Raw genomic sequence first — 25,275 nt, 5'->3', positions numbered from 1 at the left:
AAATGTTTCATATTGGTGATGACTTTCAAGTCTTCAGGCAAAAAATTGAACAAATGTGCTCCAGAATATAGAGGGCTCTTTATATGTTGCTTTCTTTGCAAGTGGTGCAAATGGAAGTCATTCTTCTGTCTGGTATCATATTCATGGTAGTCACTGTTTCTATTCATATTTTTAGTATTTTGATGGGTATATATTAATAATTTGTAGAGATAGACAGATGTTAATGTTAGGATATTGTTTTCAATTAACGTGTTTCTGCACGTTTCTCTATAGTCCAAATCATATATTAACCTTATGAATTTTTTTTGTGATATGAAAATTCTGCATGTGTTTGTAGCTCTTCCCCATACAATGATGTTACTACTAATGATACTGTATATTAAAGAATAATATAGGTTTACTAGGTGGTGCCTATGAAAACTCGATTTCAGAGTAATAAATGCAAAGTACAGCTTGTTGAGTTTTTTACACAGAGCATCAACTTTTCTATTGAAAGAAAGTTTTTGGTCTAGTTCGAGGCCTACGAATCTCGTTGATTCTGAGTTGTGAATTTCTGTGTTACCAACATTTATTGATAATTTATTACTGTGCTTTAAGGTACTAGTGAATTCAATGGAGACCATTTTCTTTGTATTATTGATGAGGTGATTTACTTCACACCAGTATGTAAATTCTTTTATTACAGTATCTATTTTGGCCTGTACCTGATTGATAGTTTCAGCTGTAACAACGATTGTTGTGTCGTTTGCGTATACGAAAGTACGTCCTTGACTGATGTGGTTAGGAAGGTCGTTGACATACAGCAGAAATAGCAGTGGCCCAAGAACCCTACCTTGGGGTGTGCCAATCTTTATATCAAAATTTTCGGAGAACTGCTTCTCAACCTGCACCTTAATAGATCTACCGGACATATATGACTCAATCCATTTTTGAATTGGACCTCGGATGCCTAGAACTTTTAGTTTTATTTGTAGATACCTAGGGTTGATTGTGTCAAATGCACGAGACAGATCAAAGAATAGTTCAACCACAAGCTTATTTTCGTTGATGCTATCATGTATATATTGTACAAGATCTGCTGAGGCTGTTTCGACAGAATAGCCAGGTCGGAATCCAAACTGTCGTAATTATGATGCACTGTTTGGAACCTTTGGTGTAGTAATGAATATTACTGGAGTTTTTTCCCCAACATCGAACCGTTATTTTAACACCTCCAAACACGTGTTTCGATCACCAAATGATCATCTTCAAGAGGAAGATCAAACAGTTTGATCTTCCTCTTGAAGATGATCACTTGGTGATTGAAACACGTGTCGAGGTGTTAAAATAACGGTTTGGTGTTTGATCTTCCTCTTGAAGATAATCACTTGGTGATCGAAACACGTGTCGAGGTGTTTAAATAAGGGTTTGGTGTTGGGGAAAAAACTCTAGTAATATTCTTTTAACCTGGCCGAGAAATTCGTGGTCACCCATTAAACTAAATGTGGAATTTTCTCATGAAAAATAATAACCTTGCAGATTTTGATACAATCAATGGAGCATCAACCTGCGGACATCACAATTAAACAAACTACTTTTTAATAAAATATCCAATTAAATTATTAGTTAATATATTCATCAAACATTCAAAATTTTAACAATCTAATTAGAATATAACTTGATAGTGCTATCAGCACCTGAAGAAAATACCCATGGCTGTAATGGATGGAAATGTACCCCAAAAATGCCAAAGTCATTAAATGATTCATGGTCCTGGAGTCGTTTCAATGGAACTATCAAGGGATTTTGCAAGAGATCACTGGAAAAAAAAAGATAAATTTAAACTACTTTCGATTCCAACTTGTTTGGTTAAACAGGTAGGAATAATTATATAATCTATCAGTACCTACAAAGACAAATAAATCTTTAAAGTATTTTTATATTTTTTACAAATAAATTTAAATGTCATATTCAAGACAATAGCAAATATTTTATTATTTATTATATACATGCAATGTGGATTTTAATAGTCTACTCCCCTTTCAACTTTCCAATCGGGCAAGACATCGGATTTCAACAAATTTTTTTGTGAAAAGTAATTGTTTTAGTACTTTTAATAAAAAAACAATAGTGTGACATCACTAGCCACTATAAACTTTTTCATCATATGGAAATCTCGTAACATTTCATATAAAAGTTATTTCAATTCTGTATACAATGACCTTTTTTTTAGTCGATAACCAGTTGCGTTTAAATTCGGGGCTGGAAATTTCATAACTTCGCCATCCTATGTTCAGGTTTATCGAAATAAATGTTCAATAAATTAGTACCATCTTTTGCAATTGATAAGTTTTAATTTCGAGGGCATATATAGATAGCATTTTATTAAACCTCGTTATCATTTCTCTTATACATAAAAAAATCGTGTGAGCAAATGTTTTCCTTGAACTGCCTGACAGTAAAACAGTAGCACAATTTTAGGTAATTCTAGCGCTTGTAAGTTTCCGTATTGTCCTAGATTGCATAACATAAACTTTCTATTTGATATGAACCCAAAGGAAAAAAAATAGAATGTAATTAAATCTGGTTAACGAGAAGGCCATTACAACGAACTGTGCTTAATCCACATGCCTGGGTTATCTGATCCAACAGATCCCTTACAAGCCTAAAAAAATGTGGGGTGAACCATCTTCTTGGAAAAAAAAAGGATTTTTGAATTCTCGATTGTTGGCCACAATTTCTTGAGTCCGTTCCTGCTCAGACATTTATTTGCTCAGGAGTTTGAGTGCAGTCTTCTCGAAAAATGTGTGTGTTTGTGTCTGACCAACTTTTTGGCAGGTGGTTATTCACTACAGTCACAACGATTTCTATCTGTTTCTCATCAGAGATAGTTTTTTTTGCAACTTGTCCAGCTCTAGCTACACTTTCAGTTTATTTCATCAGTTCGGACTTCCATTGTCTGATATAAAATAAATTTATTTGAAATTCCTGAAAAAAAAAAATTAAAAAGATTAATTGAAAAAACAATTTTATCAAACAAAAAACGGAAATTACAAAGAAATAACAGAAGCTACAATCAAAAATATAAAAAATAGAAATATTAATAAAAGCTAAACATTAAAAATATTATTAACAAAATATGAAAAAAAAAATAATTAAAAGATTCCAAACCAAGTTACGTCACGATGTTTCGGGTTATCATCCGAAGACGATTAAGGATACCAACAATCGAAACGTCGTGACGTAACTTGGTTTGGAATCTTTTAATTTTGATTTTTCATTTGTTGTTAATAATATTTTTATTTTACAGCTTTTATTAAAATTTCAATTTTCTATATTTTTGGTTGTAGCTTCTATGTTATTTCTTTGTAATTTCAGTTTTTTGCTTAATAAAATTGCTATTTTCGGTTTATCTTTTTAATTTATTTCTTTTAAGGGATTTCAAATCAATTTATATTATATCAGACAATGGAAGTTCGAACTGATGAAATACACCACGAAACATTGTCAACCACCACACTTTCAGTTGTTTGCAATTTTGCATTGAACATCCTTTCTTTGTGTAACATGCGATAACTAACTTTGGACCAGTTTCAATCCTCTTTTGGTTGCAGAGTTGAGAATTATCATTTTTCCTAGTCTCCAAATCATACACCAATAACTCCGAAACCAGTTTTCCAGATTCAAAACAGTGAAGGTCGTTGTATAGAGGGTTGAAATAGCTTTCGAGTGAAGGATTACAAGACCCCCCTTCTATTTGAAAAAACAAAGTTAATAGCGCCTTCTCTGTGGTGAGTGATGTCCATGCCTTTTTATCAAAACTACTGAAAATGATTCTTTTTCATACAAATTATGTCCGAAATCTGGCACCGTTCAAAAATTATATTAATTGTCATAAAATCAACAAGTTAAGAGGGGAAGAGGACTATTTTCGTCCGCTCTGTATAGCTGAAGAAGCATTGTAGGATTGTTAGAAAGATCAATGTTTTGAATTTTTATTCGAAATATTTATTTTCTTCTTTCCTCGGCACAGTCATCACACTAATTTTACTCCTGTTCCAGTTTTGGAGATGTATTATTACTATGAATATGTTATCTGTTATGGTTGAATTTTTTGAGAAATTGAATGAATTGACATGAAAAATCAGATTACTGACCAATATTAAACATTATTTTCATGTCTTTTCTAATGAAAAATCACAGACACTTACTTATAGACCATTCCATGGGAAATGATAAGACTCTTATCGTCTGACCCTGAAGCAAACAGTGGATATCTCTTGTGGAATGCCACTCCTCTTACAGCAGTCCCATGTAACCTCAATGTCTGGTAAGGTTTTGTACTCAGATCCAGATCGAACCAAAGCATCTTCCTATCATATGTGCCAACAAGCAAATTGTCTCCCAAGGGATGTATTGCCATGGTTGAAATCCATTTGGAATTAGTCAGAAGTTTCTTCATGAGAGTTTGCTTCACAAGATCATAGATCCTTACGTGGCGTTGAGTTGCTACGAACAAGAACGGCTTAGTAGGATGAAAGAGAACACACTGGACTAGACCCTGAAAGTTCAAAACATTTTAGAACAATTCATACCTCAACACTAAAAATATATTTTTAGAAGAGTTGTAGAACCTGAACAACTCACCTTAGACTTAGTGAAAGGTAGTTGGGATCTCCTCCTTGATATCTGTGAGATGAGCACAGAACGATTCTGTCCATCTGGCATTACACTTGCGAAGTAGTCTCCTTTGCCATGCCATGTTACTTGTGTCACTTCCTTGAAGTGCTTGAGGATGATTCTTGTGCCTCGCTGGTATTGGTCGTCGTCTGGTTCTGACCACTGGACAGAAGTACGCACTCGTTCTGGCACAACCACTTCAGTTTTTGGAGCTTCTTGAAGGATAGTGTCAGTTTTTGTAGCCACTAGGAAATCACCTGGACAAACGAAATATGGGTTTGTATTACATATATTTTCAATGGAATTACTTATATATTTTGACAATCTTGATTTCAGGTAAAAAATTAATAGAAAATATCAAAATGAACAACTTTATGAAAGCTCAAGGATAATGGTTTGATGTTAGTTTTTATTATTCTTTCATCATCTGGTTCGTGGCCTCAATCCAAACTTAAAAGGTAATGCGTGTCAAGTAGATACATTTCACAGAAGCCCTAACAAAAGAGTTTTAGCCTCTTAATAATAATAATTGTAACAATATGAATGATCTGAAACACAAAGTTCATAGATACATCATCAGAGAATATCTGAAATAAAAATAATCATTTTACAGTAATAGTGGCGTTTATTGCAATATTCAAATAATTATAGTGGAAAAACAATATTACTATAAAAACAGATAATTCAAATACAGATAAATGCAAGCAAGTTTCATTTATTGTGTGCAGATTATGGCCTGCAGGTTTTCATGTTTGACGTTTCGTCTATTACTGTGGTAAACATTATCAAAGGTGAAGAGGTAATGGCCGATGTGCTAGAGTTGTTCTCAACGCATCATACACAAACAAGGTCATTTAATCCAATTGAAAGAAATGAAGCCGCGCCAACCAATGCTGGCATAAAACTGGAAAATAACTTATGCATGATCTACACATCTTTGTAAAATATTTATTTTGAACTCAATTGCTTTCTTCCTTTCCACAACTTTTTATATGAAGCTGGAGAAGTGGGACCCAAAAAGCTTTTTCCCAATACCACATTGTAAGATTTCAGTGGGTATCATTTTTTAAAGCTACCACTGAGTAGTGGTAATATGTTTCATGAAATCGCCAGATATTGCACAACTGAAAACCTTCTCATTATCCCAAAACATCATATGTTTCTCATTGAAATGACTTAGATAATTTCTTCTGGATTTTCAGAATTTTTCTATGGTTTCATAATCCAAGGAATGATAAACATAATCACCTAACAGCTGACAATTCCTGTCTTTTATTGAACCGAACCCACTTCGAACCGCCCGGTAGCCGGGCGGTTCGACGTGGGTGTTCTGTTTACTCACTCGTTCGAACGATGTGTGAGTCGGTGGTTCGAGCCGCAAGCAGAACGATCGATTTTTTAGGAATTACACGTTAGTCCTTAGCTCGCAAAAGTTAAATAAAAACACAATAGCAACTTTCACGTCTCCCTATGTACCGTAGAGTTTTTAATTTTTTTTTCGAATTGGTGTCCTTCCATTTCGAGACAAATAATGGGCCAATAAGATGGCCTGCAAGATCACCAGATATTACTATTTTGGACTATTTTTTATGAAAAACATTGAAAAATAGGATTTACGTTCGCAGAGAGAAAATGTGAAAGACTCAAGGTTGAGGATTTTGAATGATTTTGCAACAATGAGCAATAAGTGTATTAAGGGCAATAAATAATATGGAAAACCGAATTCAAAAATGTCTCGAAATGGAAGGTCAATACTCCAATTGGAACATTTATTGCGCCATTATTTTTTTGTGAATATGAATTACTTCATTTCATTTTTCATTACAATTATAGTATTCGTTTCGGATGTTATTATTGCTATCATGTCTTTTTCTGCTTATTGAAACACATATGTAGATATGTTTCAGATAATCATATAAAAGGTTTTCTTATTCGAAGTTCATTGTAGAAAACGCTTGGAGCAACTGAAAAAATATGAATAGGTACCTAAAAATGAAAAAAAAAAACTCTGGAAAAACTCTACGGTACATAGGGAGACGTGAAAGTTGCTATTGTGTTTTTAATCAACTCAGTCAACTAACTTCCATGGCCGTAATTTAAAAGGGAATAATTCACACAATTATAATCAAATATTACCAAAACATCCCGAAATATAAAATTTAATTTAATTTCTCAGCATGAAGTGAAAGTCGAGGATACAAAAACTACAACAAAAATATAGGTCCGTATTTAAAAATTCAAAGATGGGGGTGGCCCAAGTTAGATAACACCCTGTATATAAAAAATTCATGGACATATTCCGATAGCCCACATCAAGTGCCAATAGCAAAATATGGACAGATTTTCAATATGTTTGCGAATAAAGAAGATATAGGCAAAAAATAATTTGGGATTTTTTGGTTTTTCCGGTATATCTCCAGAACCAAAAGAGCTATATTCGATTTTATACATCATTGAATAGGTCTCTAAAATACGCAACTTTGCCACAATTTAACCGACACTCTATCTATTATCGTTTACAAGATCCCCATGTACAGAAACGAATTTGAATAGCCTTGTATATACATATAAAATAAATCATACATTTTTTTCAACTATTCAGAAAAATTATTTATTCAATGATGTAAAACTTTAAATTATATGAAAATTAACTTCCTCAATTCTTGAATCTTCATATACTCATTTTTCATTTAATCTTTATTTCAATTCTCACATATAAGTAAATTTATTTTGTCACTGTTATTTTATTATCTAAAAGTAAGTTTTACTTTTAGCAAGTAAGTTAGATGTTATTATGTCTGTGTTCATATAATTTATTGTGAAATCTTTTGAACTTAATTGGGTGTTAACCGTTAATGAATGAAATTGAAAACTCCCACACAGAAAATTCTGCTGCTCATATGAAAAATAATTCTAATAACTTTTTTCAACAGAAGAAAATCCTTTTTGGTTCATGACTATTCCCCAAATAATTATTCAAAAACGCAGAGCAGAAAAGAAGTTTGCGTTGAATATTGCCCTTAAAACATCGAAGTCAACAGTTTAATTCAAATCTCTAATAGTATAGATGTTTGAGGAACATTTAGTGTGGAGGTTGTCTATATGACGTGTTCAATTCAATGTATCATTGGTTTGAACACCTGACAATCTCACTAGTGTGTTATAGATTTTTTGCTTGCCAACAGTGATGGAAGATGGTGAATTAACGTTGCATGCGGCACCACTTCCTGGTATCCAAATCAAAATAAAATTTTGGTCGAGATGTTTTTTCATCAAATGGAACCTTTTAAGGGGTGGCAACATAAGATGGGCCACCCTAATGTATACGTACATCTACACCAATTTTTACATACCAACATGAGGATTGATAAGAAGCACGTCTTGTCCTGAGGCTACTAAAATAAGCGACAGAGCAGAATTGGGACACCATTCAACTGATCGGATAACATTATCAGTTTTGATGGTTTTAAGGCATCTACCAGTGTTCACTTCCCATATCTTAATGGTACAATCATCAGATCCACTAAGAAGATATTGTCCTGTTTTATCAGTACTTATGGTTCTCACCATATCGGTGTGACCTGAAATTCAATAAAAACAATGAATTTAATAAAAGGAAAGCGATAAAACTACTTTTGTGATTAGGAAAGAAGTATTATTTTACCTTTATATTCAAGAGCTAGTACCGTGGGGAATGGCTGCAAGTCTTTTGGACTGGGCAACTTGGGCACTAGGGATTCGGGTTCTATATTGAGCTTCATCTTAATTGCTCTGGGACAAAGATAAAGATCAAGGCACCTCAAGAAACGTTCTTTTATGAATCTTGGGTAGGCAGGTACCTTCCGTAAACAATCAAATTTCTGTGGTACAAAGTGAAGTTTCCTTTTCCATGGCGCATTTTTTTGCTTATTCCACTGTTTCAGTTCTTTGGCGTCAAACAGATATTCAGGAGGAGGATTATAACTTTCAGCATGCCCTGAGGAATAAATATATTTTCTTGAAAAATGTATCTGACTTTTAAGAATATTTTAGATCGAGGTTGAATATTTGAGCACCCCTTCAAACAAAAATATAAAGCCTACCTGGCAATAATCTCTTTGGCGCTGAAATGTGTTTGTAAATTCTTCTCATTTCCTCAGCTTGATCATCAGTTTGCCAAAGCATATAAAACTGAGGTTCCTTCTTCGCCCTGAGTTTTTCCTGCTCTGCTCTAGTCTTAATCCAGCCCATCTTTAAGGCATGAACTAGTTTTGACACCTGCTTAGCTTCATGCTTGCTGGGAAGGAATGATCGTTTGTGTTCAGGGAATTTTCTGATAGGCATTTCTTCCACTTTGCTGGTGAACCATTCTATCCAAGGCTAAAAATAATTTACGAGTTTAGCTCAATCCCTTTGAAAGTTGTTGAAAAAGTTTCTCTTCTAATATGAGAAGAAAATAAATATATCATTATTATCCATCCATATATCATTCCAAAATTAAATGTAGTACTACATGTGTGATTATGAATATACATATTTGTTATTGACAAGTAAATATGAATCAGAAGTTGGTGTCAATTTTTCTTGAATGAATTTTTCTCAGCCATACTAATTAGTTCCAAATGAGGCTTTTAAATATATAGAACAGTTTTCAACCAAACAAAGAAAATATCCAACAGTAATTTACCGATAAATTTCAACAATAAATCAAAAACTAATAATAGGGGAACCCAAGCGGTGATTTCGTGATTTACTAAAGCGCGGCAGATTAATATACAGGGGGATACCTTGTACCCGGTTAAGTACCTCCACCAAATATGAGCCCCATATATAAGGCCGCCTGTGAGGTATAAAGGATCAGATTAATAAAAATAAATTGATCATCAGAAATTCTCGAGCGCGTCAGATTAAGGTAGTAAAAAGTGTATATTCCAGTAATCTGACAATTTGAGAGTGAGGTAAAGAAAGGGAAGGGCAGCAAAGTTGTAAAAAAATAACGTCATTTCGACGTTCTCGAGCGTAGCAATTTTTTTTTTTAAGGATAACGAAAAATATATAATCTGACGATTTCCGCCAGCCGAAATTCGTCGATAAAGTTTAATGCGTGCAGCTATGTGATACTTATATTTTCCTCCCCGAGTTTCTATTCCTCTATTCTCTATTCACTTTTTCTCTATCTATTACTCTCTTACTCCGTCCCCACTCTGAATTCTTTTGCCATGACGCCATCACAGCTGATCGCAGAGACTCGTTCGTGGTGAAGATGATGATTAATTAATCAATTAATTGATGGATGTAGCCGATACTACGTGGTAGGAAATCATAATGAAGAAAAGAAAAATTGAACTTTCTATGTTTTTTACCACTTGCAGTTTCGTCCTGTAAGGACATTTTCAAACTTATACAATATATAAGGACATTTTCACACTTATACAATATATAAGTTTGAAAATGTCCTTATAGGACAAAGCTGCAGTAACGTTAGTTACAAATAAAAGGGGTAAAAACATAGAAAGTTTCATTTCTCTTTTCTTCTTTAATTAATCAATTGATTATAGAAAATTTAAATTTTTTGAGCATTTCTTAAAAATTATTTTCTGGAAGAAGGTATCTTCCCAGACAAACCTCAAATATGTACAATTAAAGCAATACACAGATAAGGTGCAGTCACTGATATTAATAACCACATACCAATTTTGTTACTAAATCAATTTGCCAAGGTACTGGAAAAATATGTATTCAATTCTCTGACAGATTCAATTCTACTCATAAGTTTGTGAGTTTTAATAATAATAATCTTTACTTGAAACAGAAATCCTAATATACAAAAATTTTAATAATAACTATTACACAATTATTTGATTAAATGAATGAACATCTGCTGTTATTAAATACAATAGTTTGTGAAACAATAATACATATACAAGATGAAGGTTAATTAATTATTGCCACAGGTAACAACAAATGGTATGATTTAAATGAATGAATTTAACAAAAATAACAGCTTTTAGGTGGGCGGGTGATTTTTGAAGAAAGTACCTCCCCAGAACTGGAATAGAAAGCATCCTTCCATTTATGTGGTACTAAATGAATGGTTTTGTTATATTTCTTCATTATTTTGTGGAATATCAGAGATTGTTTTTATTTTATTGTTATAGAAAGCTATGTTTATTTTTAGTTCGAATGTACCTGATTTTGTACAGGAGTAAACCCATAATTATGTTTGAATCTTCTCTTTATTTCACAAATAGATAGTTGAGTCCTCATTCAAATTATTGAACAGGTTGGTGAAAAAACTCAAAAAAAAATCGACAAAATTACATAGACTTTGCAACGTTTAACAAATGCACTGTATCACATTAAAATATCATATACTTGTTTTCTTGAAATATTTGTATTTTCACAAAAGAAATCAATTTTATGACAATATAAATGTTCCAATCACAACATATTTGGTGTAGGTTTACAAAAAATTTATTGGTACTACTGCTGGACAATTCTATCTCTACCCTCATTCCTTCTAGAGCAAATTGTCCTTGATTATTGAGTGGTTCTGCAATCAGGACGCCACCGTTATCATTGTCTGGATCACCTACGTTTTCATCGATGGGTATGTTTGCGTCCCCACACATATTGTGTAAAACAGCATATGCCTTCAACAAATTGGCTACAAAATCGGGATTATATCTCAAAGTACGCTCCTTCAAAAGACAGCGAAATCCCATTTTTAAAATGCCAAAACATCTTTCGATGCAATTCCCTACTCTAATATGGGGATGATTAAACCTAGATTCGGGACTATTTTCAAGGGGGTTTTGAAAAGGTGTCATTAGAAATGGCTGAATGGGTAGCCAGAATCTCCAATTAACCAAGCTTGTTCCCCAGATTCATAAATGTCTTGCATTTAATTCTTTATCAATGAGTGGTTTCATACAAAAGAGTCATGAGTGTATGCTCCATAGTTGGCAAAAATATCATTTATTTTCATACGGTGATCACAGATAATTTGGCAATTCAGAGAATGGTAACCCTTTCTATTAATGAATTTATGTTCATCGCCAGGTAGTTTTAAGATGGCAACAGGGGTACAATCGATAGCCCCTATGACTCCCGGAAAATGCCATTTCTCCATGAAAGCCATTTTCAATACATTTTTTTCCCGAATATTCTGAGGGAATACTATATATTCTGCACCCATCACTTCAAATTTCGAATTGATACTTCATGTATTGCTTGATAAACTGCAGTTTGACTCAAACTGCAAAAAGTTTCCTCACCAACACCCCTTTGGTAAGTCACTGTAGCATAGAAACGGAGAGCGCAAAATATCCTACTTTCTATTGTAGTTCCTCCTCTTATGCGAGGTAATCTCAAATGGGGGGTTAATACGGCTATCAATCATCTTGTCAAATGTTTATTTAACCGATACAATTCCATAAATCTTTATTCAGGAAGATCAAATGGATTGTATCTATTCCTTAATTGGAATCTATGTCTTCTTAATCGGCTTATAGGTGGATTATTCTGCATAATTCCTTGGTGAACTATGGGCAGCATAATTGTTGTTTATTTTTCTAATACACAAATCACAAAACATCCACAAATACTTCAATCTATTTCGTTTTCAGGTTAGGATTTTGAAAGATTGAAAAGGGAAACATGTACTATTTAAAAGAGAAACATATATCGAAATCTTTAAACGATACATCTACACCTTATGATGCACTGTTTGGAACCTTTGGTGTAGTGATGAATATTACTGGAGTTTTTTCTCAACACCAAATCGTTATTTTTAACACCTAGACACGTGTTTCAATCACCAAGTGATCATACTCAAACAGGAAGATTAAAACTGTCTTAATCTTCTAGTAATATTGGAAAAAAACTCCAGTAATATTCACATATACACCTATCGGATGAAATTACGAAAATTTGAGATACGAAAAGATACCAACTACTACTTAGAATTCCTACTGTCGTCTCAAACGATACAATAGCTATCTTAGAATTCCACTGCAGTCAACAAAATTTCTAGGAATAAACACTTCTGAAAACCTTAGTCGGAAAATACAAATTGATGAAATATGTAAAAAATTGCCCTTATGTGTTAACTCTTCATATCAGTTATGCAGTCCTGTAGAAAAGTTTGTTCTATTTAGCTAATCCCATACCCAAATCCAATCTGTCATCTTGTATGGTATGCTAACTAGCCTGGGTTCGTACTTAAAAAAAGGACAAACTAAAATGGACAAGGTTGCTACATAAATGTTAGTACTACATATTCAGCATATTCAATCCATATTCGTGCCCATAGATAACTTATAAATAGAATAACAAAAACATTAAAACACTTTTTCAACTGACAAAATTTACAGAAAAAAAGCCTGTATGAAAAAAAATACTTGCAAACATTCTTTTTAAAACCAAAATTGACAGGCGCTCTCCCAAGTTGTTAGTAACATATTGAATGCATATAAACCATTGTTAGTAGGAGAGTTCAGATGTACTTTACAGCTACTAAAAGGTAGCATAAACATACTGGTTTATGAAATGTATGATGATAATTCTATTTTGTTGTTTCTGTAGATATTAAATGAAAATTTCTTACCGCATATTCATCGAATGTTACATCAGGTATTTTTTGTGCTTTTATTCTCTTGATTAAATCAATATCTTCTTCATTTAACACTACATTTTGACCTGTTTGTGGATCTTTCACAGTCCTCCAGAAATCTGGATCCTCCATTCTTTTGAGGAAATCATCCAATTGGTCTCCTGTTTCTGGCTTTAAAATTTGATTACCATCCCAATCATAACCTAAAAGAGAAGTTTTTCAGTTTATGAAATATATGAAGAATGTTTAACATAACTTACCAAGATGTTTATATTCGTCATACCAATTCATTGGGATATTTCCCACAGTGTTTCTAATATCTTCCTCATCTGAAGTATCATGATCATCATATTCATTTTTGGGAACATTTTGAGATCCTGCTGGAATTTTAAAATGTACCATAAGACTAAGTGATATTTTTTTATGCAGAATCATTAGAAATTTCAAATTTTTTCTTGTAACTTATGAACTTGAAGTCAAAGTTTTTCCAAGCAGAGGCAGACACATAGGCCCATCACACAAATATGTGGGGCCTCTGCTCATATTTCAATGTACTCTTTCGGGGGCTGTCAAGTCATAAAATCCACTATATCAGAACCCCAAAATTGGCATCAACACTCAACACTGATTGTCACAAACAAGTTGTGTGACTTTGTTTCATTTATCTCATACATTTTCATCCTTCACAATACTTGTATTTTAACAAAAATAACCCTTCTTCTGGGCTTATATCCTAAACGATATTTTAAGATTATAATAAAGCCACTTAGATACTTCGAAATTACTTTTTGAATAAAATCAACATATGATTTGATACTCTTCTAATTCATTTTAAAGCAGACTGTTAGATTAAAATCCAGAGTTCTTAAGAGCTGCCAAGCTAGCAGAAACCTTTGAATTTTTATATTTATTTTTAGGGCCATAATTTTACGTTAAATCTGTGCTATATTAGTAGAGCCCGACCACAGAAAAAATAATTTGTTGAATCAGACTTCACCATAACTTTAGGCTCCTTTTACTGTTTTTCAATGTGTTGCTTTTTTTAAATCTGTGGGAACTGCTAATTTTACCATTGAGCTGATATTAGAAGTTACAATAAAATCAAGCTTATTTTGGATTTCTTCCTTACCCTATTGAATAATTTTTATCACTTATTTGAATTGAATATTTAAGTGACTACGTCAAACTCGAACGATAAAAGTAGAAATATTTCGTCACCCAAATATTTAATTCAATTATTGTGAGATCAAAATTTCGATTCGGTTCTGTCAGCTTAACAGTAAAGCTAGTAGAACCTATTGTTTAAAAAAAACAGCAGCTGTGGCCTTATCAGAGGGTATGATATGAAAAACAAAATCAAGTGGTTGCTCAGAACATAAAATTTCATTTTTTTTGGGAAAGAAAGTTTTTGGCTTTCTACTACTCCATCTGATACAAAAAAAAGGGATGAGAGAATCTTCCAAAGAAAGGAAGGAAGTAATCAATTTGAAACTCTATACATGAATGTGTATATCATACAAAGAAGTAATTTTCAGACACAAACTGAAAGAAAGTCCTCCTGAAAGAAAAAATATATAACCCCTTCAATTCATAAAATTTTAATTTTGACAATTATATAAGTTACAAAAAAATTGAAATTTTGCGTAAACAGTTAGAATAAAAGAGATACCAACCTCAATCCTACACTATTCAATTACATACCTTCACCTAATTTAATGAAAGACTTTCTCTTTTTCAAATCATTTTCTAAAACTTCTTTTTTTCGGAATGCTGCCCCTTCTTTGGGGATTTTTTTTTCGTCACTTTTCTTGCCATTTTGTTTTTCTTCACTACCAATACACTCATCTTTCGAGTTTTCAGCTTTGTCGTTTTCACTTTCCTCTTCATCATCTTCTTCAGAGTAGACTGTTTCATCTTCATCATCATCACTTTCTTCTTCGCTACTAAATGTCGATATACAGTCAGAGCCTGTTTCAGGTTCTTCTTCAACAGATTCGTTATCTTCATCTTCAGAATCTTCACTTTTTCCGTAAGATTCAAAGTTTTTTATATCAGAGTCGTCTTCTATATCAGAGTCTTCTACCTCTCCGTCAGAATCTGAGCTATCTGCCTCTTCACCATTCACGATTTTTAAAAATTCTTCCTGAAATATAATAACGATTTGATAATTGACAAATCTTAATTTTCCAGTTGAAATGCATAAGTGTATAAAGACATGTAAGCGATTACTAACAAAAATGTCATAATCAAAATATAAACAAAAAACAGTAGTTTCAAAACTACACAATTATAAACATAAGAGAAAACTAAACAAAATATATAAAAATAAAGAATTATGAAAATGCTTAAAAACACTAAATGAAAGCAGATACACAAGAACACCTTTGAGAAACGTTAAAAGTGTCATACCTAATTCAATTTAGCACAAATATATACATCCATTGTCGGAGTTGAATAAACACCCCCTTGTAGATACAATTATGACATAAATTCAATATTTTAACAATTTTTTTTTTCTCATTAAGTAATGCTTGAAGTCTGGATTTAAAAATATTAATGTTTGGAGATTTTTGAATCATCAAGGTGGTTAAATACTTAGCATCCCAAATATAATTGACTTTTTTTTGAACAGGTTAGTTCTATGCAAATTGGGCACAAGACTTCTGGAACTTGTGGCATACTGATTATCTGTTCTATTGAAAAAATTTGTCTTTATGTCATATAAAAAGTTTATAGAGATACAAGCCTGTGGTCGATTCTCCTCTCTATATAACAGTCCTGCGACAATTCTCACAGCAAATTTTTGCAGAACAAAAACACACTACCAAAAGATACATGTACCCCAATAACTGTAAAACAATAGATTTAATTAACGTAATATTAGTCTCACCTCATCAGATTCCGGTTCTATTTCTAACTTTTCAGGTTCCTCTGTAATCCTTCTTTTCAAGTTTCTCCCAATTTTTTGTTTGCTTCCCATTATTTTTACACAAAAAACAACACGTGAAAATTTTAAAAATTGAGGTTATATCTAAATTGACAGATATGTGAGATTTGTTTATCTCTCTCTTGCCTTGCTTCATTTCGGTGCATTATTTCTTCTTCTTAACATAAATAGTTGGCATACATTTTTTGAGACAACTATCATCTTTTATTTCTATTCGCGGGATCATAAACTGGGTGACATCTAGTGCTATAATTTGAACGGAAGAATTGAGGAAAACATTGATGATTGCCACAAGGAACCGTAGACACAAATATTCTTTTTTACATTTATCTGTGGTAATATTCTTTCACAGAAATGTAAGAGACGACTCATGGTGACTAGTGAATCCAAATGGTATTGTTTGGTGAGTTTCTCATGACTAAATACTAGAAGTCTATTATGATACTTTTCTCTAGAACAATCTAAGTCGCGCGGAGTTTGGCATTACAGATCATCTGAATGGGAGTATCTTCAAGACCATTTCCGAAATTTTCCTTGGCTAGATGTTTGTTTTAACTCTAAAGATCAATCAACTTGTGCTTCTGAAGCCACGGAAGTTATTCTATCATCCCTGGATGCATATATTCCTTTCTCAATGAAACGACCTTCTAACGGCAAACCTTGGTTTAACACAAATTGCGGGCAAGCTGTCGCCTCCAAAAATCTAGCCTACCGGCAGTGGCGCCAAAATCCCAGTAATCTTGAACTAGGTTTGATTATGCTCGCAATAACTGCAAAGTCAGTATAAATGAAAGCAAATAACTTCACAATCAGAGAATTAGGGATAAACTCCTTGCCAATCTCAACGGGTCTAGATCCTTCTGGTCGCTAAATAAAGCTGTCAATCAGAACTTTACAAAATCCATAATTTCACCACTATCACAAGTGGATGGTTCCATTGCAACAACAGACATAGAAAAAGCAAATCTACTAACTCAACAATTTGCGTCCCACTCCACAGTCGATTTTCTGGGAAAAGCACCACCCACTATTCCCACACTGGAATCCACCAATGCCGGAAGTTACTTTTCGACAGCGTCTAGTCAGGCGAATTTTAAACAGCTCAATATCAATAAGGCGTCTGGCCTTTATGGAGTGTCCGTTATCGTACATGAAAAGTATACAAATGAACTCGCACCAGTATTTTGCAGACTTTTCAACCTGTCTTATAAGAGAGGGGTTTTTCCTCCTTGTTGGAAGATTGCTCGCGTTCTGCCTATTCCCGAAAAGGACAAGAAAAATCTTTCAAATAACTATACATCAGTCGCTTTGCTATCAGTGATATCAAAAATTATGAAGAAAATCATAAACCAGCATATCCTCAAATATTTGGAAGGCTACATCTTGAGCGATCATCAATATGACTTTCGGAAACAAAAAGATCAATAGGCGACCTTCTATCGTATGTCACCCATATTTGGAATAAATCAATCGAGAAACATGGAGAATCAAAAGCTGTTGCGCTTGGTATTTCTAAGGCCTTTGACCGTGTGTGGCATGAGGGTTTGCTGGCCAAACTTCTATACTATGGCTTGTCGCATCATTTTTGTGTATGGCTCTTTACCTTCCTGAAAGAACGTTCCCTGCAAGTGGCCATCGATGGATATCTCTCGAATACTTTCACCATCAACGCTGGTGTACCCCGAGATCCATATTGTCTCTAACCTTCTCTTTATTGTATACCAACGACTTACTGGAAGAAACCAAGAATCCAATATATTACTTTACTAACGACAGCTCACTTGTCTCGTCATTCCATTTGGATTCCAGGACATCAGCTACGGAGGCACATCTTCCCCGGTAGCAGGAGGTTGGAGGTTGTTAAAAAAATACTTGTGCTCTATACTCGTGATTGGGGCACAGAATATCGGAACTTCAATATTCTGTGGGTTTCTATGCATCTTGAGGCAGAAGGAGTTTCGTGGTGGCCGTGGTAGTGGACGGACATGCTGATAACGTCCGCCCACAAAGAAGGTACGCGAATGCCAGATGCTATCGTGGGGCTTCGTTTTTAGTTTTGTTAGTCCATTGTGGTATTTACTGAAATGTGTGTGAATTTTTAAAAAAGTAAAGAATAAGGACCCCTGTATTCACGCCGGTATCCAGGCCGGGGCTTCAGATAACCTCGTAAAGGGGCCACGTTTGTGAAATTAAAAATCTGAAGGTCTTCCGAAGAGGGCGGTCCCAATGAATATATATGTGAAAAAACAAAAGGTCTCCTAAGCAGGCTGTTTTTTATTATAAAAAGTTCGATAAAAAAGGTGTGGCAGCATTGCTTTTAGCAAGACCGCTGCGCCCCCCGACGAAGCTTCTGTCAATTCGATAGGAGGAGTCTGGACAAATGCACCCGAGTGGGAAGCAAGTCCAACTAATTTAGAGAGAGAGAGAGAGAGGCAGAAGAAGAAAAGTATGGTTATATTATTTTTTGCAAAACAGTAAATAATTAATTAGTTGCACAGATTTGATTTGTTTATTCTTCTGTGCTACTATGCAATCTGTAATTAATAACAGTTAGTACCATGTTTTTGATTATTAGCGGTTGAAGCAAAAATTTTAAGAGATAACAGAACTGGATAGATAACATTTGATTTTCAATTATGTTTCAATTATTTACCTGAAGAATGAAGATAACCTTCGATGAATATGAGAGTAAAATAGACCAACCAAAAGAGAAATGCAGTACATTACGGTCAAGGATATGCTTCCTGTCATTATGTCGACTGCTAGCTTTAATCTGTACAATATCAGTCATTCTTTGTATCCTTTTACTTTGTAAAACTTATATTAGGTTTATCTTGCTATGGCTGGAGAAGCAAGACACGTTTGTGATTTCCACCACAATTTGTTTTCTCTTCATTATTGTCTCTCTTCCTATCAGTATAGGTTATATTGTTCTAGTTGTTGCTACAGGATATTTATTTGGTCTAGCTAGAGGTTTAATGTTAACGGTTTTTGGGGCAAACCTGGGTCTTTTGGTAGCTCACAATATTTTGAAGGTGATTGGCCATCATCATCGCATTCGTAAGTAAGTATTTACATTTTTCCTAACACCAATTTTCAATGTAATATTCAAATAAAAATCAGTTAATAGATTTAATATATGGAATGGAATGTTCAAAACTTTTTGTATTATTGTAATTTACAGGGAACTTGCCAAAGCAATAATAAAATTATGACATTTGGTATACGAATATAACACCAACCAAGTTGGCATTACCAGTAGATAATCTAAACTAATTCCTAAACACATATTGAATTGTCTTTCTCAAAGGTGTTGAGTGATACTGGCCTTTCTGCTGTATGAAATCTGATATACTTTGCATGCCCGTTAAGCAAATTTCAATAGCTCTTTTAATCTAAGAATGCTTTTTGTTGCAAATTTTATTTCATAACAATTTTTGGTGGATTTTGTCATTCAGCTAGATGCAAGAGAGGAGTCAAGCAGCTTCCCACAGATATGTGGTAGATAAATTTGCTATTTTTGACACAAGAGTAAGCAAGAGAGATTTGACTCGCGAGCGGCACGATTTTTGAACAGAGCTTTCGCACACCCAGATACCCATGCACAATTTGTCCAACATGTTCCTTTAATATTTTCAGAGCATCAGCTATCTCTTATCAAATTCACTTTGCGGGATAGAACTCCAGTAATATTCATTACTACACCAAAGGTTTCAAACAGTGCATCACAAATGTTTATCCAAACCTTGGCTTCAACAGTAATTTTTTTCGCCAAAATGCAGTGCTTCATCAACACGAAATTACTTTTTATTCTTTAAAGTAACAAAAGTTATTTCATTCAAAATGTTCTATCTCAGAAACAAATAGTCCGGCGACATATCTTTTGAAAGTTAGGGTTAATTAAAAATCATGGATTTAATACTAGTAACGCCATCTGTGCGTTAGCCTACGAACTTTTCAGCAAATCTGATATCTATACTGAAAATGTGTTGCAGATATACTCAAAATGACATGGCCCTTGCCATAATGCGAGTGATTTCTGGTCCACTATGTTTCAAGATTGTCTTCTGTTCAAGACTGACTCCTATTCCATTTGGATTGCAAAATACAATATTTGCTGTAGGTATAATATATAAATATGAAAAAAAGTTATAAATTCCAGCATTCCAATGCATTGACTGTTTTTACTTTGACCATTTGCTCAAATAATTTGTATTTTCTTTCACTTTCTGAGTAGTATTCATTTTTCAATTATTTATTTCACAGTCTAGGTATGTTCGATTATCTACATGTTTCACATTTTTTGGTGGTTTTTATTCATTATCGGTTTAATATTGCCTTGCAGTCTGTCTAATGCACCAATGAATTTCTGAGATATTTACGAAAATGTTGGCAGTACTATTAGTGTTTGTTGACAATTTTGTCTGTAACCCACTTTGGAAAAATTGCATAAGTTTTTTATTAATGATTTTCACATTCTGATTATATTCAGTAACCTAAGCTTTATTGACAACACTATTCAACATTTCAAAACCTAATTTATTGGTATTTTGTATGAAATGAACTTTTCATCCTGCTGCAATATATAGTCTAATTTTTCAATTATTTTAGTGGTACCAATTTAAATACCTTTATGAAACATTACACATAATTCTATATTTAATAACAAATATTCCATTGCTATTGCAGATGAGCAACGTTAGTGCCAAAATATACCATTTAGCTTCTCTTTTGGGCCTTTTTCCTGCTCAGTTTGTTGCTGTCTATGTTGGCTCAACTTTGCGCTCTATGCAAGATGTTATTGAAAACAGGCACATTTCTTCAACAACATATTTATTTGCCACATTGCAGGTATGTGAACAAGTAACTTTTGCACAGTAGAATAATACAACCACGTGATACGTCCGAGTTGCCGGAGACCTTCAACCGCTCTTAGGATGAGATTTTCATTCAATCCGTTCAGTGCTGTAATATCGAAGGATTTGTGACGGTACCACGGATATCGGATTAGTTATAATAAACGGTCGGAAATTAATATTGTGTTTAGTTTATTCGCTGTTATTGTTTTTAGTTTTTGTAGTTGGTTATAAGTAATTTACCACAAAATATTCTATAATAACCTTAAATTTCGTTTTTATATGAGCGCACACTTATGGTAAAAAAACAAAATTGGCCCACACTTCGTTTTGAGGTCATCGAGAACTTTGTGAATTGATGAATGAAAGTAGTGGAAGTGGACTTAATGGTTGATTTTTACTATGACTTTAGTATGTTCTTCATCAATTTTTTAGAAGTAAAGTTTTGTAAATTCAGCCATTCATACTAGAAACACTAATTCTCAGTAGAGTTTTTTGACAATAGACAATGGTACCTTTTCTCTAAGTATTGGCATTTACTTCATTTAGTTTTCCTCAAGATGAATTATCCTCTGCCTCGAAGTCTAGTGGAGGTATTTACTACTTTGTTTTGCAAGAAAAACTAAGACAAAGTGAATACCGCTATTGAAAATGCAAGAAAACTAATTTCAAACTTTCTTCTAATTTATAGCAAACACTTCAAAGAAAACTTTTCAGCATGCTTTGTCTTTTTATAAGTTCTCTTCAATCAAACACAATTCAATCATTTTTGTTTCTCTGCACAAGTGATAATTTACTATAAAAGTGTAGATATTAGGAAAAAAAACATAACATTACAAATTATTTTTTGTTTAGTTTTATGTATTCATCTTGAGGAAAGTTAAATAAAAAACATGCCAGCCTTGAACTTGAACAATCTGTGGTCATAGTTTATTATGTGCTTGAAGTAATGTCCTAATCCAGTCTTACAACAATACTGAATGATTTTATTGATGAGCTCTAAAGTGATGAAGATCACATACACACAGTTTTCTCCTTTCTACATCGCCACAAATATGCTCTACATTAAAAATTTCATCACCTTCTCTAACTGGTTGGATAGAATACCCACATGATCCAAAATATTTGACATATTCGAAATTCAAATCTGAGTACGAATATTCCACTATACTCCAACTATAACAAAAATATTAATGATTATGCAAATTGTTATTATAAATTGACAGTTTACTACAAAGCAGTAAATTACTTGTAACCTACATTGATTTCTAATTTCCAGCTATTGTTGGGAGTTTCTTTGATGGCATTTCTTGGGACCAAAGCAAGAAAGGAGCTGTTGAAAGCCATTGCAGAAGCAGAAAACACCTCTACCAAAGGAATTGGATATTCTTTAGTGTGATATTCAATAGCATTTAGTTCTCTCTTTTTTCATTCAAAACCAAATATTTTTATTAGAGCTATGTTTTGTTTAACTTATTTGGATGAATATAGTATTTTTATATCCAATGTGTACATTTTGTTGCATCATATATGGGGTGTTTTCTTAATTGCGGTAAAAAAGTATACGGGCGTTTTTAGAAGCTACTTTTTGAAAAAAAGTTCATATAAACTCAGGTCCGGAAATCTAATATTTCCAAGATACAGAGTGGTAAACTTTAAAAAAAAAACCGTCAGAACAATAAATGTGATTTGAGAAACAATTGCAAACAATTAGGTGTTGCCTTTTTAATGCAGATGTTTTTATTTTATTTTGGAAAACGGAGAGCTACGACACATTAAGGCACATGTTTTACCCAACACAAAATTAAATGTTACAAGGAAAGGTCCCTGGTCTATATTTTCTGGTCAATAATTCTCGATAAACTGTGTTATGACCGCCACTGAACCCAATAATTTGTATATGATCAGGACTAAATAAACTTCTTATTACTGAAAATGAATTCACAGATTTCACCAAAATAGGATAAGGTATATTTAGCAAATGGTCTACATCAAAACCGGCGAAGCTCTACTACTAGAGGCGACACACACTTTCTTCCAACAGTCCGAGTCTCTGCATATAATGATTCAGACGACAGTGACCTGCAAGGAGGCCTGTTAGACATCGTAGTCCAATAACTGTTTGGTTTTAAGCTTCAAAGGGTGAATCAACGCCTGGTAGTGAACCAATCCTGGAAGATTTTGTCAGAAATCTTAAAATCTTCTTGCCATCCAGGTGTTCAATGTTTGTTTGGCAAAACTTGAAGCAATGCCAATGACAGGTTCTGGTCCAATGAAGCTACTTGCAGCACCCTCCTTTGAAACAGTTAATCATAGACTTATAGTCTTGAATTCTATAACTTAGGTAAGCAAGCTAAATGTAAATCATAATAAAAAATGGTATGCATAAAACTGGCAAACTGGCAGCTGTTTTTAGCTTAATATAAAAAATGTTCAGTCGGTAGCCAGGCGGTTCGATGCGGGTGCTTTGTTCACTCACTTGAATTGACTGCCGTATTGGTCGGTGGTTCAAGCCCTAGTTTGAACGATCGATTTTCACTTGCTATCGTCCAACCCGTGTTAGGAATCACACGTTGAAAGGTAAGACCTCGTTAATCCTTAGCTCGCACAAGTTTCGACTTTTGAGGGTTGTCAGTCGTAGGGGTGCGACAGCTGGTTAACCGAAAAACATTTTAAACAGAACAAATAAATTGAAAGGGATATTTTTAAGGGAGATTAATTTTTGGGAAGGAAAGGTTTTGGCTTTCTACTTCTCTATCTTCCTTTCTTTGGAAGATTCCAATTTTTTTTTGTATAAAGACGGAGAAGAAAGAAAGGTTTTTCGTGCAGAAAATATTCCAAATTTTACCATTTCCTCTTTGGAGCATTAGCAGCGTTTTTTGTTGTGATTCGAATACCAGAGTGACCACTCTCGTCGTTTTTATATCCTTTGATTACTTTTTTCAGTTGATACTTTTCATTCCGTCTCAATCGATGAAATGCTTATAAAATTTATTAATATTGTCAAGTATTTTGTGTTTTGGTATAGTCTATCTATTGGTATAGTACAGTCATAAACATTTCTTGCCTGTGGCTCCTAGTCGCCCAGATAGTTAGTAAACGTGCTATCAAATGTAGTTGAGGAGTAAAGGCTCGGCTAGCTGGACTGGCTGAATACCTACTAATTTCTTTCTCCGGTTTACAATATTTCTTTATCAGTGCCGTGTGTTTGCGGGGTTAGGTGAGGCAGTGAGTGGTTTTGCAACAATAGATTAAAAAGCGGACAAATTAATTTGCAGGTAGTGGTTCCACTAGTTAATTACCGAAAAATCAATTAGGATAATCATCATTCAATAAACAAAGTCCACATCGGACCAAAAAACTTTGAGTATATAAACATCAGCTAACCCTTGTCTTTAGATTCAGTATCAATTTGCTTCTCCTGAAGATGCTAACCTTGTTAGCGAAACGCGCGTCGAGTGCAAAAATATCAGTTTGGTGTTAGGGTATTTGATCTCTAGAAAAAGTTTTCAACTTTTACACCAAAGGTTTCAATATCATCGTTTAAACCGATTTTTGTGAAAATCTTAGTATTTTTGGGTACTTTCATCAATATGGTTTTCTGGAGACCTTTTGAAACAAATGATAACATTACGTGTGAGGAATCTATGTCAATTGACAGGGATCCGGAATTTGAAAATAAGGACTTTTTAAAGTTCAGCGAGTAATTTTAAATATTCATGAATGCTTGAAGAGGGAAAACTGTCACATTTCACAGAATGCTATTGTGAATAGAATATGCGAGTTAACGAAACTACCTCGTTCGACAGTTCTTCGAGTCATTAAAATAGGGGATGTCATTGACCATGCAATGAAACGAAAACAAAGGAATAAAAAATCCGCAACCGTTGATGGTGCTACAAAAGATGTGATTCGGCGAACAATTTATGGTATATACCAAAAAAATGAAGTACCGATCTTGGAAATGATTTGGTATAAATTATTCGACTATCCCGATTACAATTACAAATCTTTAGAAACTCTACGAGGTGTCTTATTGTCTTGTGATTTCAAATATAAAAAATTGAACAATCGGATTGTCATAATGGAATCGACACGCATTGTTCAACTCCGACAAGAATATTTGAGGCGAATGAAAAGCTACCGAGAATCCAGCAGACATATAATCTACCTCGATGAAACTTGGTTTGACACCCATGATGTTGCCAAATATGGCTGGG

General features: G+C 33.7%; 2 protein-coding genes across 3 annotated transcripts; one reads left to right on the top strand and one right to left on the bottom strand.

The window, feature by feature from the left end:
• Window positions 1-1,593: 1,593 nt before the first annotated feature.
• LOC111504197 (ribosome biogenesis protein BOP1 homolog) lies at window positions 1,594-16,310 on the bottom strand. Of its 2 annotated transcripts, none has more exons than XM_023158698.2 (10): window positions 16,143-16,310; window positions 14,954-15,395; window positions 13,513-13,632; window positions 13,247-13,455; window positions 8,742-9,018; window positions 8,324-8,635; window positions 8,013-8,240; window positions 4,627-4,916; window positions 4,191-4,540; window positions 1,594-1,798 (listed from the first exon to the last, which is right to left on the bottom strand). In XM_023158698.2, the coding sequence occupies exons 1-10, from the start codon at window positions 16,230-16,232 to the stop codon at window positions 1,642-1,644; spliced, it is 2,475 nt and encodes an 824-aa protein (XP_023014466.1). In that variant the 5' UTR covers window positions 16,233-16,310; the 3' UTR covers window positions 1,594-1,641. The 2 variants fall into 2 exon arrangements, with proteins under 2 accessions (XP_023014466.1, XP_023014467.1); XM_023158699.2 differs by having other exon boundaries at window positions 13,513-13,629.
• A 2,325-nt stretch (window positions 16,311-18,635) lies between these two features.
• On the top strand, window positions 18,636-22,561 carry LOC111504195 (transmembrane protein 64). Its single transcript, XM_074183453.1, has 4 exons — window positions 18,636-19,263; window positions 20,195-20,318; window positions 20,889-21,050; window positions 22,335-22,561. Exons 1-4 carry the CDS (start codon window positions 18,860-18,862, stop codon window positions 22,452-22,454), a joined length of 810 nt encoding a protein of 269 aa, XP_074039554.1. The 5' UTR covers window positions 18,636-18,859; the 3' UTR covers window positions 22,455-22,561.
• The last annotated feature ends 2,714 nt before the right edge of the window (window positions 22,562-25,275 follow it).

This window comes from Leptinotarsa decemlineata, unplaced genomic scaffold (assembly GCF_025532065.1).
Source record: "Leptinotarsa decemlineata unplaced genomic scaffold, Ldec_3_MD MMD2_tig00026340_RagTag_RagTag, whole genome shotgun sequence".
Classification (NCBI taxonomy): domain Eukaryota; kingdom Metazoa; phylum Arthropoda; class Insecta; order Coleoptera; family Chrysomelidae; genus Leptinotarsa; species Leptinotarsa decemlineata.
This window is presented reverse-complemented; position numbering and strand designations above follow the sequence as displayed.

Excerpts from the sequence above, each read along its gene's own strand:
- LOC111504195 (XM_074183453.1), top strand. The coding sequence starts at position 18,860 with ATGAAGATAACCTTCGATGAATATGAGAGTAAAATAGACCAACCAAAA. Across the intron at positions 20,319-20,888 it reads TGCAAAATACAATATTTGCT|ATGAGCAACGTTAGTGCCAA; the intron begins GTAGGTATAATA and ends TTGCTATTGCAG. Across the intron at positions 21,051-22,334 it reads ATTTATTTGCCACATTGCAG|CTATTGTTGGGAGTTTCTTT; the intron begins GTATGTGAACAA and ends TCTAATTTCCAG.
- LOC111504197 (XM_023158698.2), bottom strand. The coding sequence starts at position 16,232 with ATGGGAAGCAAACAAAAAATTGGGAGAAACTTGAAAAGAAGGATTACA. Across the intron at positions 9,019-13,246 it reads TAACATTCGATGAATATGCG|CCTTGGATAGAATGGTTCAC; the intron begins GTAAGAAATTTT and ends AATTATTTTTAG. Across the intron at positions 1,799-4,190 it reads TCCCATGGAATGGTCTATAA|TGATCTCTTGCAAAATCCCT; the intron begins GTAAGTGTCTGT and ends TTTTTTTTCCAG.